General features: G+C 42.7%; 1 protein-coding gene across 1 annotated transcript in view; it reads right to left on the minus strand.

Moving 5' to 3' along the window:
• DNAH8 (dynein axonemal heavy chain 8) overlaps positions 1–13,358 on the minus strand; it is a 525,323-nt gene that overhangs the window by 15,915 nt on the left and 496,050 nt on the right. The window contains exons 86-88 of the mRNA XM_026649503.1: positions 11,819–11,920; positions 11,087–11,247; positions 2,519–2,675 (exon numbers count right to left, since the gene is read on the minus strand). Of these exons, the coding sequence (XP_026505288.1) occupies positions 2,519–2,675; positions 11,087–11,247; positions 11,819–11,920 (420 nt within the window). The remainder of the gene's footprint in view (positions 1–2,518; positions 2,676–11,086; positions 11,248–11,818; positions 11,921–13,358) is intronic.

Raw genomic sequence — 13,358 nt, forward strand, 5'->3', positions numbered from 1 at the left:
TTTGGCATCCTTGAGTGTCCCATCAAAACGCCTGCTTGGAAAAAACTGGATGTCTAGGAGGGGCAGGCATTGATGCAGAAGTAGAAGGAGGAGGTGGTCTGTGCCTATAACCTCTATTCTTTTTCTGCAGGTCTTTTTGTACAGCTGGAGCAGAATACTGAAGGGGTTGATGAGCCCTGAATTGCTTCCTGGAAGGGGACGGGGTGTGCAACCCAAGGGACTTTAATATTGCCCTCATGGCCTTTATCCCATGGAGCTTAGCATCAGTCTGCTCTGAAAGGAGCTAGGATCCCTCCAAATGTTGGTCCTGACCAGTCTGTTGGACCTTTGCCAGGAGCCTGGAGGACTGTAACTAGGAGCTCCTACACATGGCCACTGTGAAAGCCATAAACCTGGCTGCTGAGCCAACCACACTCACAGAAGCTTGTAGCGAGGCCCTTACCACTGATTTTCCCTAATCCACTAGTGAGGAGAACTCCTGCCTAGCATCCTCTTGGGGCATGTTTTTAAATTTCAGCATGGAGTTCAATACGTTAAAGTCATACCTGCCCAAAAGTGCATGCTGGTTTGCACTCCTGAGCTGCAACCCCACAACAGAACAAACTTTCCTATCAAACACATCTAACTTTTTTGAATCTTTTGATTTTAGGGTTGTGCCCAGATACCCCAGGCTTTTTCTCTCTCATTGGCAGCAGACACTACCAGGGAGAAAGGAGTAAAGGGATGAGAGTAAAGGAACTCATAACTTTGGGCAGCCCTTTTTGAAGTGGGGGAAAGGGTTGCAGGGGTCTGCCATAGACCCTTAACTGGGACCATAATGGCTCATTGAAAGGCAGGGCCACTTTTGAAGGACCTGCAGTCGCTAAAATATCAACCAGGCAATGAGAGGATTCTTTTACTTCCTCCACCTGTAAGTATAGACTTAAGGAAACCCTCTAACAATTCCTGGTGCACCTTATAGTCAACTGGGGGAGGCGACATGACCCCCCCGAGACTGCTTCTTTAAGGGAAGAGAAAGAGGAGGCCAGCATTGCCTGTGGATGCTCTTCCTCTATTTCTTGATCTGCAGGGTCCTGTTGAGCTGGCTCTTGATGTCCAGTACTTGGCCTGGTACCAGAGTCAGGAACAGATGCTACCTGGTGGGTAGGTGCACACACCATTCCGATGCCACTGAATAGGAGTGCCTGGAATAGGATCTGGAAATGGGCTCAAAGCCCCCTGAATTCCAAAAGGCCACTGGCTAGGCATAGGCCCCCAATGACCTCCTGGCCAACCGCTTGATGGTACTCCTGTGACCAGATCCATGAAAGGGTGGAAACTTCTGGAGGAGGGGTAGTGAGCGTGGCTCTGACGACAGGAAATGTAGGACCTGACCTCTGACTTGGAAGACAATGATTCTCTTTCCACTGGCCCTGGAGGCATTATTCCAGACGGTGCCGGTGACTGCAGGGAAATCTGCAGGGAAAGCGGGCATCACAGGTTTTCCCTTTGGTGATACCAAAGGACGAGCTGTCAGGAGTATGTGAGGCTGGCATGGTACTGAGTGCTGTAGTGATTCTGCTGGTTCTTCTGTGTGCACTGGCACCAATAGCATCAACTCTTGTACTGCCAGCAGTACAGGCTGGGTCAGGAGGTTCCTGGCAGCCTCAAACGTCTCTAGCATGGTCGGTACTGAGACAGTGTCAGTATGGTGTGATGCCACAGAGGTGGAAGGAGCTCCCTCTGGTTACAGACTCAACAGAACGTGCCTAGGCACTGAAGTCAATGATGCCATCTTCAGTGGTACCAAAGCAGAGGAGTGCTTTACCACCACAGTCTACTTCTATCCCTGTGCCAGGGATCTCCCTCTTTTGTCAGTCTGCTTTTTATGCCTCTTATTAGACACTGGGGATGGTGAGCAGTGTTGGGACTCAGGCACTTGGTGCCGAATCTGACCAACCTGTCTCAAATGGAGGGCTCAAGGCCACCTCCATGAGTAGAAACTTTAACCTGGCTTCACGGTTTTCTTTGTGTGAGGCTTAAAGTCTCTGCAAGGTTTGGCAACATGCCCACAGTATGAGTTTCCTTGAGGCACTTCAAGCAACTTGAGTGCAGGTCACTCATGGACATAGCATTAATGCAGGGCTTAAAGCCTGGTAACTGAGGCATCCCTTGGCACCAGGAATCAGCTGAAATCCTCAGATGGGGTAAAAACCTAACTAATTAACTAAACAAACACTAAACTATTTACAATAAAATACAGGAGAACACAGTCCACTGAAAGTACTTGCAAAAGCAAGAAAAGCAGTTCCAGTGACCGTCACGGGTGGTATGAAGGAACTGAGATGCTTCGGGATTGATTGGGCCCTTTACACTAGCATCAGCAGCACACAGCAGAAGAGGGCACTCAAACCACTCAGACAGGTACCACTGAGAGAAAAATTTCCAGCAACTATGTGCAGGGCATGCACACACCCAAGAGTGGAATGCACATGTGCAATCGCTTGAAGAAGAAATTAAAAAACCCAGACTAGTTTACCTCATGGGGTACATAATCAGGAGGCAGTTTGTCCAGCATATCTTCAGCTAATCGGTATACAATGGCTTCACGAGTTTCTCCTGCTCCACCTCCACTTTCCTTAGGTTGAATATTGGTAATGGTGTCAAGAACATTGGCTGCGGTGTTACTCTGATATCTGAAAGGAATATTAAATCATTAGGAATATTTCATAAATTACATAGCTTCTTTACAGCTAAACTGTATGCTTTGTAGAATCATAGAAGTCAGAAAATGGAAAACACCTATTTGGTTATCAACTAGATTGTGAACTCCTCAGGGTAGAGATTGTTTCCCAGTGCTGAGCATGCAGTAGGATAAGGGACCTTTGTGTGACCTCCTTAGAGTTCTACTCCAGGAATAGGAGGAAGAGCAGGTTCCACAGGGATATTATTCCATTCTGTTAACAAGAGGGTAAGGAGAGAGCAAAGCCTTGAATCTTCTCCCCCAATGTGCTGGCTTTTGGGGGAGGAGAAAGGAGAGAAATCTGTATTTGTCAAGGAGCTGTAACAAGTTATTTTCCATGAAGAAGAAGAGAAGGATTTGTGGCCAAGAATTACTGTCCTTGGGCTGCTTCTTGGGAGTGAGGGTGGGCAGAGCTATGCATACTGTCCTGATTACACAAGGATAGATGTAAAGGCCCTTATTAAATAGTAAATCCATTCTTTCATAAGGCAGTACAGGATTGATGGTAAAAATTTCTGGATTTACAGCACTGGATATTAAAACCCCCTATCTACAGAATAAATACAGCCTGGGCAGTGCTAGTGTAAGGTTATGCTCTAAGTCAATATAAAGAAGTGAATAAATATATGCTATATTTGACCCCAAAAGAAGGTAGTCAGTGCCAGCCCTACAACACCAGTACAGTCACACAAGTACTTTTGTTATACTGCTACATAGTCATAAGGATGTACAAGAGAGAGTCTGAATAAAACCAGTTTATTACCAAGAGGTGTCCATCCTGGTGTTGCAGGCTGGCCTTGCCTATCCTCCAAGTCAAGTACAGCAAGAACTTGTATACTGATTCAAAGCATAACTTTACAAGTCAGTTTTGCCTATCCACCTTCAGATTACACCCATCTCCATCCACTACTTTGTCTCATATATAGTTATATAAGAAATGAAACTAAAGATTGTGCTGGAAGATGGATGCATGTGAGCTCTCAAACAGGGCCGGCTCCAGGTTTTTTGCCCCCCGCCCCCCCCAGAAAAAAAAAAAAAAAAAAAAGCCGGAGTGCCGCCCCAAAGAAAAGTGCCACCCCAAGTACATGCTTGGAACACTGGTGCCTAGAGCCAGTCCTGCTCTCAAAGCAGTTAAGCTTTAAAAATTATAACACTGGAGAAAATAGCTATAGCAGTTCAGCATAAACAGTTTGTGAATGAAATTTAAAAGACTATAAATCAGAAAAACGAGGAGAAATTACTTGTTATTCTGCTTTTCTGAAGATATTCTGACAGAAATGCTTACTTTTGTGTCTTAGATTCTTAGTGCAAGGTTTTAAAGAATTCTGACTCCTAAGAGTGGTGGTACAAGGTTAGAGTATGAGTCGGGATGTCATATGTAATTCCTAACAGGTTATAAATACCACTATCCCAAAATTGCAGTCAGTTCCTTTATGTGCAGTTCCTTTATATGATGTCAATTCAAAAAATATTTTAAAAATAATACATTGCAAATATAAAAATATGTCCCCTCCCCAAATCAAAACAAAAGGAGAGGTTACTCACATTGTGCAGTAACTGGAATTCTTAGAGACGTGTCCCCCACGGGTTCTGCACTTCAGGTGTGTATGTGTTCCCATCCACCATTGATCGACAGCTCCATGTGCCTTTAATCGGAGATTTTTTGTAATAGTGCCTGTTTGGCCTGTGCATGTGCCTTAAACATCCTCATGCACTGTACTGAGGCTAGATAGGGCTGCACAGGTGAACCGACCTCAGTTCCTTCTCTTCTGCAAAGTCCTGCAGAGGAAACTCTGAAGCAGAGGGGAAGGAAGTCCAGTAGTAGAGCATCCACAGGGAAACACATCTCGTAGAACTCCAGTTACTGTACAATCTTTCTTTCATTAAATAAGGTATGCGTGCTCCACTTTAGATGACTCCCAAGTAGTATCCCCACAGGGGGGAGGAAGCTGAAAGGCAGAGTCTAATACTGATGACAGAACTCCATTGCCAACTGCCGCATCTGATCTAAAGGCATGAACCAAAGCATAATGCTTGGAAAAAATATGTACTGAAGTCCAGGTTGCAGCTCTGCAAATTTCAGCAACTGGGGCATCTTGAGTAATGCCATAAAAGTAGATTGAGCCCAACGAGATAACACTCTAGAAGGAGGTTGAATGTTGACAGAGTCATAACATGAAATAATATACCCGGAGGTCCACCTCAAGAGTCTTTGGGTGGAGACTGTGGATACTTTGGAACTGTTCACAACTGAAACAGTCTGAGATACATTTGGAACAGTTTGGTTCTGTACAGATAATGCCTTTCTAATATCCAAGGTATGGAGGGCATTTTCCTGCCTAGTCTCATGTGGTTTCAGGAAAAAACTGAGAGATGACAGTCTAGTTAACATGAAATTCAGAAGACACTTTAGGTAGAAACTTAGGATGTGGTTGTAATGTGACCTTTTCTTTGAAGAACTTTGTAAAAAGGGGGATCTGTCATTAAAGCCCCAGTTCTCTGATCTGCCAGGTAGAAGTGATGGCCACCAAGAAAGCTGTTTTCCTGGATAGGGGCAGCAACAAACACGTAGCTAATGGTTCAACAGGATGTTTCTTCAGGCAATTAAGGACAAGTTTTAAGTCCCATATTGGAGTAGGCTTTCTAATCTGTGGAAAAAGATTCATCAGCCCTCACCCCCCATCCCAAGAGGGATGAATCTGATGTTATAATGATGATAGGAGGAGCCTGAACAAAAGGGACTCCCACACAAACCTTGGAGAGGTCCTTCCACCAACTGAGTGACTCCAGAACCCAACAAGGACACCTGCTTGTCCAGATGGTGTTTGTTCTGTACAAAACCTGTTCTTTGCCATCCCTGGAAGCACTGACAGTATAACTTGCATGTTGGGTTATGAAGGTACAAGCTGTCATATGACCTAATAGTTGAAGACAAATTCTTGCTAAGGTTTGAAAACTTATCTGATTCTTTTAAATGAGATTTTTTTTAAGGACATGAACCTGTCCGTAGGTAGGTAAACCCTGGTTGTCACGGCATCCAGAGAAGCTCCTGTGAAATTTATCTGCTATACCGGTGTCAAAGTGGACTTTATGACATCGAGTTGGAGGCCTAAACTGTGGAACAGAGACCATGTCATTTGTACTGCCAACAGGACCTCTTGGTAAGACTCATCCCTGAAAAACCAATCATAGAGATAAAGGAAGACAATCATTAGTTGACACAGGTAGGCAGCAATAACCACCATGATCTTTGAGAATATCTTTGGTGCAGAGCAGAGACCAAAGCAAAGCAAAGCACACGGTACTTGAAGTGATCATGGTCAATTGTAAAATGAAGATGCCTCTTGTGAGAGGGATGAATTGTGACATGAAAATACACGACCTGAAGGTCAAGAGTCATAAACCAATCCCTGGAATCTAGGGAGGGAATAATAGCTGCAAGGGTCATCATCCTGAATTTCTGCTGTTTCATGCAGTTGTTTAGATGTCTGAGTTCTAATATTGGTCTCCATCCCCATTCTTTTTGAGGACTAGAAAGTACTTGGAATAGAAACCCTGACCCCTCTACTGAACTGGAACTGATTCTATGACCCCTAAGTGTGGAAGAAAGCAACTGATTGTGTGAAGGGTCCCTGAAAAGGGACGGGGGGGAGCGGGAAGAATGGCAATGACAAGGATGGAATAACCAGATGTTATGACCTCCAAAACCTATTTGTTAGATGGTATTCTCTCTCATGGGGGTTGGAAATGGGAAAGATAGTATCCACAGGAAGGAAGGAGGGTGGATAGTGCAGCAGTAGATTCCTGTGGAGTGGATAGTTCAGGCTCTCAACCAAGCCATCAAAACTAGTGGTCCTAACAGGCTCTAGTAAAACCTAATTCACAGGGAGCACCACACGTGCAGAGCTGAAGTACTGTATCTAAAATGTCCAGGAGCTTATGATGAGAGCCCTGGATCTCTTCTAGAGGGATTTGAAATGTATCCAGGATACATTTCATCAGCTCCTGAAATTGTCTAAAGTCATCTGCTATGGAAGGTGTTGGTGGAACTACAGCCTCACTTGGTAATGACAAGGAAATACTTGTATGAGGTGTTACCTCCTTGTCAGCCCTTGGCTCCTGCTTCTCAAAGATCTCCTCCACTGGCTCTTGTTGGCAAATTGGGAATGAGGGCTCAGAGGAATGGGTCTGCCTATGCACCCTGTGAGAGTGACTTGGTGCTCTTAGGAATTTTTGGTGGTGCATAGCCCAGGGGACCCAATAAGGCCACTGGGGTGGCCCATAAGGCAAAGGAGGAGGCATCCACTGTTGGTCACCCCAGGTAGGTGGGAGACAAGGTCATCTGTCCTCTATTCCCTCAGAATAGGTAGGAGAATGCTGTCTTGCCTAACAGACAGGAGAACCCTGAACTGAGATCTATAAATCAGAAGATTCATTGTCAACAAATTCTGGGTGTAGGTGGGTGATAACTGTTCACCCTGAATGGTCGACATCAGGGTAGAAGGTTGTTTCAATGAAAAATGCAGACAGTGACCGAGAAGATCTTGATGCGGAAAGATAGAAGCAGTATATAATGGAAATTCTGGCTGATCTGACACAACAAGATCCTTTGAATATCTAAACTCCTGCAGTACCAATTCATGTCCCGTGGAAGTTGGTGAGGAATAGATCTTATACTTGGCCAGTAGATGGGTGTCTCCCAAACACTGGCAACACCGAGAGTGTCCGTCACTAACCAGGATAGCCTCCTGGTAGGAAAGGACCATATCGTTGTTGTACAGTTGCAGCAATGGAGATATCCCTAGGACATGCAGTATTAGTGACAGCCTTGCCTCTGATTGAGTGAGCCTTAAACTGGCCGTTCCTATTTCATGCTGACCAGATCATAACAATGGGAGATGCAGTATGACACCTATTTTGACATCTCCCATTGTTTCTTATACACCGATTTGCTGGGCACTGCTGGGATTGCCCAGCAAATCGGTATCATAAGAAACAAAAAATTGGGTGGACTTTCTAAAGACTCTAATCTGCCCCAAAGAGAGCCCCAAGGACCTTTTTATTATGGAAAATTGTATGTTGGCATAGAACGAAAGCAGGCCAAGTGATAAACTCATTAAGACGGAACTTGAACTTCACCTTGAAGAAAAATCTCAGATTGGTCCACAGCATGACCTTATCCATCTTTATATACTAAATTTTACAAGGTAAGTCACTAGAGCCTGATGCTCACTCACTCTGCTAGTTGGAGTCTCTTTAAGAAATAGATGCACCAAGAGGAGGATAAAAATCAATGCTGGAGAGAAGTGAAAGGTTCCAGAACAGAACTATATGCAACTTAGGTCTCTCTAGGAATCCCTCTAGCAGCGCCAGAGTCAATGCTCATTTTCTGAGTGAGTTCTCTTTAACTCCCCCATTACAACTCCAAAGTAGTTCTCCCCAGGACTTATTTCAGCTCTGGATTGGAGTAAATCAAAACTCATCTTGGTGGACCATTCATCCAGTTGTTGGGGGTCTGAATGCATTGGAGCAGGAATGGAAGAGGAAGATAGCTGCTTCTCTTCCAGCTCCTTTCCTTCTATAGATGTACCTGGATCAGTGGACTTTAAGGTGGTATGCCATTCTCCCAGGATTCCTATGATATTGGTACTATGATATACTATGGTGATGGGTCCATATAAAAATCGCAATAGTGCATATTTGTGCCTTCAGTGACTGCACAAAATGGCTAAGAATCTGCACCTTAAATTTGAGGATAAAGAAATGGGCAAAAACAATGCCCTGAACAAAAATTCTAGACAATACTGGGTTCATACAACTATATCACATTTGAATACCAGGTGTTTAACACTTCTTAAAAATGCAAATGAAACATTTGATCAGTTTATAACAGTCCTATAAACAATGAGTACAAACATCTTGCAAATGACATAATTCATGACAGAATTATAGGAACTGCAGGGAAAAAATGATGATTCATTATATCTTGTTAGAGATCATACAATATTAGTTGAAGAAAATAAAAACCAAGCTGTTGCATATACTGTTTGTGAATCAAAAACTGAGTGGGTACTAAGTGATGCCAAAAAGCCACTTTTAAATAATGGAATTGTGGAAATATACAAGAGAGATGGCAACAAAGATTACTGTTACATCAAAAAGCATATTGTAAAGAAAGTAAAAACAATGAGGAGTACTTGTGGCACCTTAGAGACTAACAAATTTATTTAGGCATAAGCTTTTGTGGGCTAAAACCCACTTCATCAGATGCATGGAGTGGAAAATACAGTAGACAGGTATAAATACACAGTACATGAAAAGATGGGAGTTGCCTTACCAAGTGGGGGGTCAGTGCTAACGAGACAATTCAATTAAGGTGGAAGAGGGTATTCTCAACAGTAGAATACCAAGGGAGGAACAATCACTTTTGTAGTGGTAATGAGGCCAATGTAATCAGGGTGGCCCATTTCAAACAGTTGACAAGAAGGTGTGAGTAACAGTGGGGGAAATTAGAACGCCGCTAGCCGTCACCTTCAGCCCCCAACTAAAACCTCTCCAGTGCATCATCAAGGATCTACAACCTATCATGAAGGACGATCCCTCACTCTCACAGACTTTGGGAGACAGGCCAGTCCCCGCTTACAGGCAGCCCCTCAACCTAAAGCAAATACTCACTGGCAACTACACACCGCACACCAAAAACTAACCCAGGAACCTATCCCTGCAACAAACCCCGTTGCCAACTCCGTCCTCATATCTATTCAAGGAACACCATCATAGGACCTAACCACATCAGCCACACCATCAAGGGCTCATTCACCTGCACATCTACCAATGTGATATATGCCATCACGTGCCAGCAATGCCCCTCTGCCATGTACATTGGCCAAACCGGACAGTCTCTATGCAAAAGAATAAATGGACACAAATCAGACGTCAAGAATTATAACATTCAAAAACCAGTCGGAGAACACTTCAATCTCCCTGAACACTCAACAAGACTTAAAAGTGGCAATTCTTCAACAAAATAACTTCAAAAACAGACTCCAATGAGAAACTGCAGAACTGGAATTAATTTGCAAACTGGACACCATCAAATTAGGCCTGAATAAAGACTGGGAGTGGATGGGTCACTTCAAAAACTAATTTCCCCCTACTGTTACTCACACCTTCTTGTCAACTGTTTGAAATGGGCCACCCTGATTACACTGGTCTCATTACCATTACAAAAGTGATTTTTTCCTCCCTTGGTATTCTACTGTTAAGAATAGCCCACTTCCACCTTAATTGAATTGTCTCGTTAGCATTGGCCCCCCACTTGGTAAGGCAACTCCCATCTTTTCATGTATTGTGTATTTATACCTGCTTACTGTATTTTCCATTCCATGCATCTGATGAAGTGGGTTTTAGCCCAAGAAAGCTTATGCCCAAATAAATTTGTTAGTCTCTAAGGCCTGGTCCACACTAACCCCCCAATTCGAACTAAGGTACGCAAATTCAGCTACGTTAATAACGTAGCTGAATTCGACATACCTTAGTTCGAACTTACCGCGGTTCAGACGCGGTCCACACGCGGCAGGCAGGCTCCCCGTCGACTCCGCGGTACTCCTCTCGCTGAGCTGGAGTACCGCAGTCGACGGCGAGCACTTCCTGGTTCGACTTATCGCATCCAGACCAGACGCGATAAGTCGAACCCGGAACTTCGATCCCCAGCCGCCGAACTAGCGGCTGGGTGTAGACCAGCCCTAAGATGCCACAAGTACTCCTCGTTGTTTTTGCTGATACAGACTAACACGGCTACCACTGTGAAACCTGTAAAGAAAGTGTCACCCAAAGAATTATTTGATAAAAATGTGTATAGGAGCAAAAAAAGGTGTATGAATTGGAAGCATGGAGCAGAATGCAAACATTACCAACTTTTTATTGTTGAATTGCACGGTATCTGTCACTGTAAGTGAATGCACATATTAATATAAACAAGAATAATTTTACAATACACAAGTTGGCTAATGTTAGCAGAATTCTAAAAAGACTTCTATGGCTTTCCTTCCATTGTTTTTGAAAGTAAGTGATTGCTTTAAAAGAATAAGTAAAATTGTTATCAGAGATACACCATAAAGCTGCTAGATTGCTCTCAGTCTACATGTACATTACCACAGGTTAATATTTTGAAAAAGATGTTTTTAAATTGAAAACTGTGGCTTTCAAAGAGTCCATAAAAGCTTCCTCAAGCAGTGGACTCCACACAGATCCAAGATTTTCCCTGCAAAATGTATGCTTTTACTCAAATATATTTGATAGGGCTCTGTTTTCAAAAATTGAAAGAAAAAATCCTCAGCGTCATAATGTTTGAGAACCACTTACGTGATGTCAGCATTTGGGTGAAGACCAAAGACTTCTGGGCTATCCATGGCAGGGAGGGTCTGAATGTACTCCTGATACTGATCCAGAGTTTTGCATACTGGGATTTTATATCCAGTGTAGAAACAAAATGTGCTCTCAAACATCTTTTCACTGAACCACACCTGTGCAAAATAAAGAAAAGACACACTTAGAAAAATCAAAACTTTGGATAACTTTGCCATTTCACCCAGGGATTTCACCCTTTCATTTATTTTCTTCAGTCTTCTTGGGAAGTTAGAATTCTAGTTGGGCTAAAAACAGTCATTTTACTCTAAAACAAAAATAAGGCTGTGTCATTACAAAGTGATTCCTTCAAAACTTGAGTTCAAGTTGTGTAAACTAATTTTCTTTATTAAAAAGTGTGCATACTCCTATTTTAAGAGGGCTATTCCAGGAGGAGAACCTCATGGGCTAAGAAGGATAATTTGTATACTTTACCCACAAGGCAAGGCTTTTACAAGTAGAGTGTTGAGGAGATAAAAACCCACCAGAAATAAGAGTTCTGACACTCTAGATGATTCTGTTCATACAATATAACTGCAATATTGACTTAAATATTCACTTCATGAAATCTAACTGCAAAATCACAATATTTTTAACAATCACATTATATATCTTAGTAAAAATGAACATTGATACAGTTGTCAGATTTTCTTTATAATGACAAAGAACTGTATTTTCAAGCTCTCTTACCCTTGCAAAACAATTAAGAAGACGCTTATCATAATCATCAGTGACCCGCCCTCCATATTGTACTTCTCCAATCATGTATCGTACTGTGCTCCATGATATACCCTAGATACAAATAAAATAAAATAGTGTAGTTACAATCAATATCCACCTATGGCAGTGGTGTCCAACCAGTAGGTTGGGGGACCCCTGTTGTCTCTGAGGCTCTAAATTGTGACCCTCAAGGATGACTGTGTTTAGAAGACAAAGTTTGGTCACAGATTTCAAATATATTCCCTGAATCATGTCCTATAATTTTTAAACTCAAGTATTAGAATTGGTCCTGTCATGACATGGAGGCTTTGCCTCCCCAAAAACCTCCCACCACCTCCTTTGCAGTCCCAAAAACAGATTTGATGTGGTTTGGAAGGCCTTTGAACAGCTGCAGTCTCTTCCTCGTTTCTCAGCCACTCTCTCACTGGCCACCTCATGCATTGCAGAAGATGGCTATTCCATTACCTACTTCTGTGCACTAGGCCTTGGGAGCCTAAGGAGAACAGGATAGAAGTTTGACTTTGTCAGAAGCTAAGGGAATGTTCAGCAAAGGACATCTTCCCTCCCTGACTCAGCCACCCACGGCACCCCAAGAGAGGGCAAAATAGGAGAAGTTGAGAAACAATAACCAGTTATAGCTCCTGCATACTCTGCCCCAATCTCATCACAGATTTGAACATCCTGAGGATTGCTCTTATTTGTACTGGTTATCTATAGTCCCCAAGAGACTATACCTCAATTGGGGATAATCAGAGTTCAGTGTGCTCTAACTATTCCCCCCCCTATCCAAGAGACTGTGGAGAGGGAAGTGTAGGAAACAAATATACTGGTTCTATGCATGCGAGAGACTCCACTGTGCTGGGGAAAATCCCTGCAGGGGGCTTGTGGGTGGTTTCACCGACTGAGCATCACAAAAGGAGCAGAGCATAGTAGAGATTCTACCCTGAACTGTTGCCCTTGATCTCTTTGAAACAATAAATTAGGCCTTAAGGATGAAAAAGTTGGACACTATGAATCAAAGGAAATATTAGAAATACTCAGCTGATGAAGTCTTAAATGGCCTAAGTCTAAAATTTTTAATTTTATTTTTACAAACTGAACCAATTTGACTGAAATGCAAATAACGATAGACATGTAGTTTATCTGTATAGTTTATTTTAGATAGATAGATAGATAGATAGATAGATAGATATACACACATACACTTAAAAACTGAATCAACATTAACCAGTAATTGTTCAAAGGCAGTCATATTTTAGATAGAGTGCTGAAATTGCAAGATCAAATTCTGAAGTCTTTAGCCAGGACTCCTATTGTAGTCCATGGGAATATGGGCTGAGTAAGAACTGCAGAATTTGACCTATAGTGACTGATGAGAAAACACTTAATGCTTTTTCAATTAATTTGTAATTTTTTTTCTTACAGTTTTCATGTGGATAATAGTGTCCATACTAGACTGACTGTCCTTCAGAATTGACATTTTGGCACTATTCGTATGGCTGAAAGAATA

This window comes from Terrapene carolina, unplaced genomic scaffold, assembly GCF_002925995.2.
Source record: "Terrapene carolina triunguis isolate 2854851 unplaced genomic scaffold, T_m_triunguis-2.0 Scaffold85, whole genome shotgun sequence".
NCBI classification, from domain to species: Eukaryota; Metazoa; Chordata; order Testudines; family Emydidae; genus Terrapene; species Terrapene triunguis.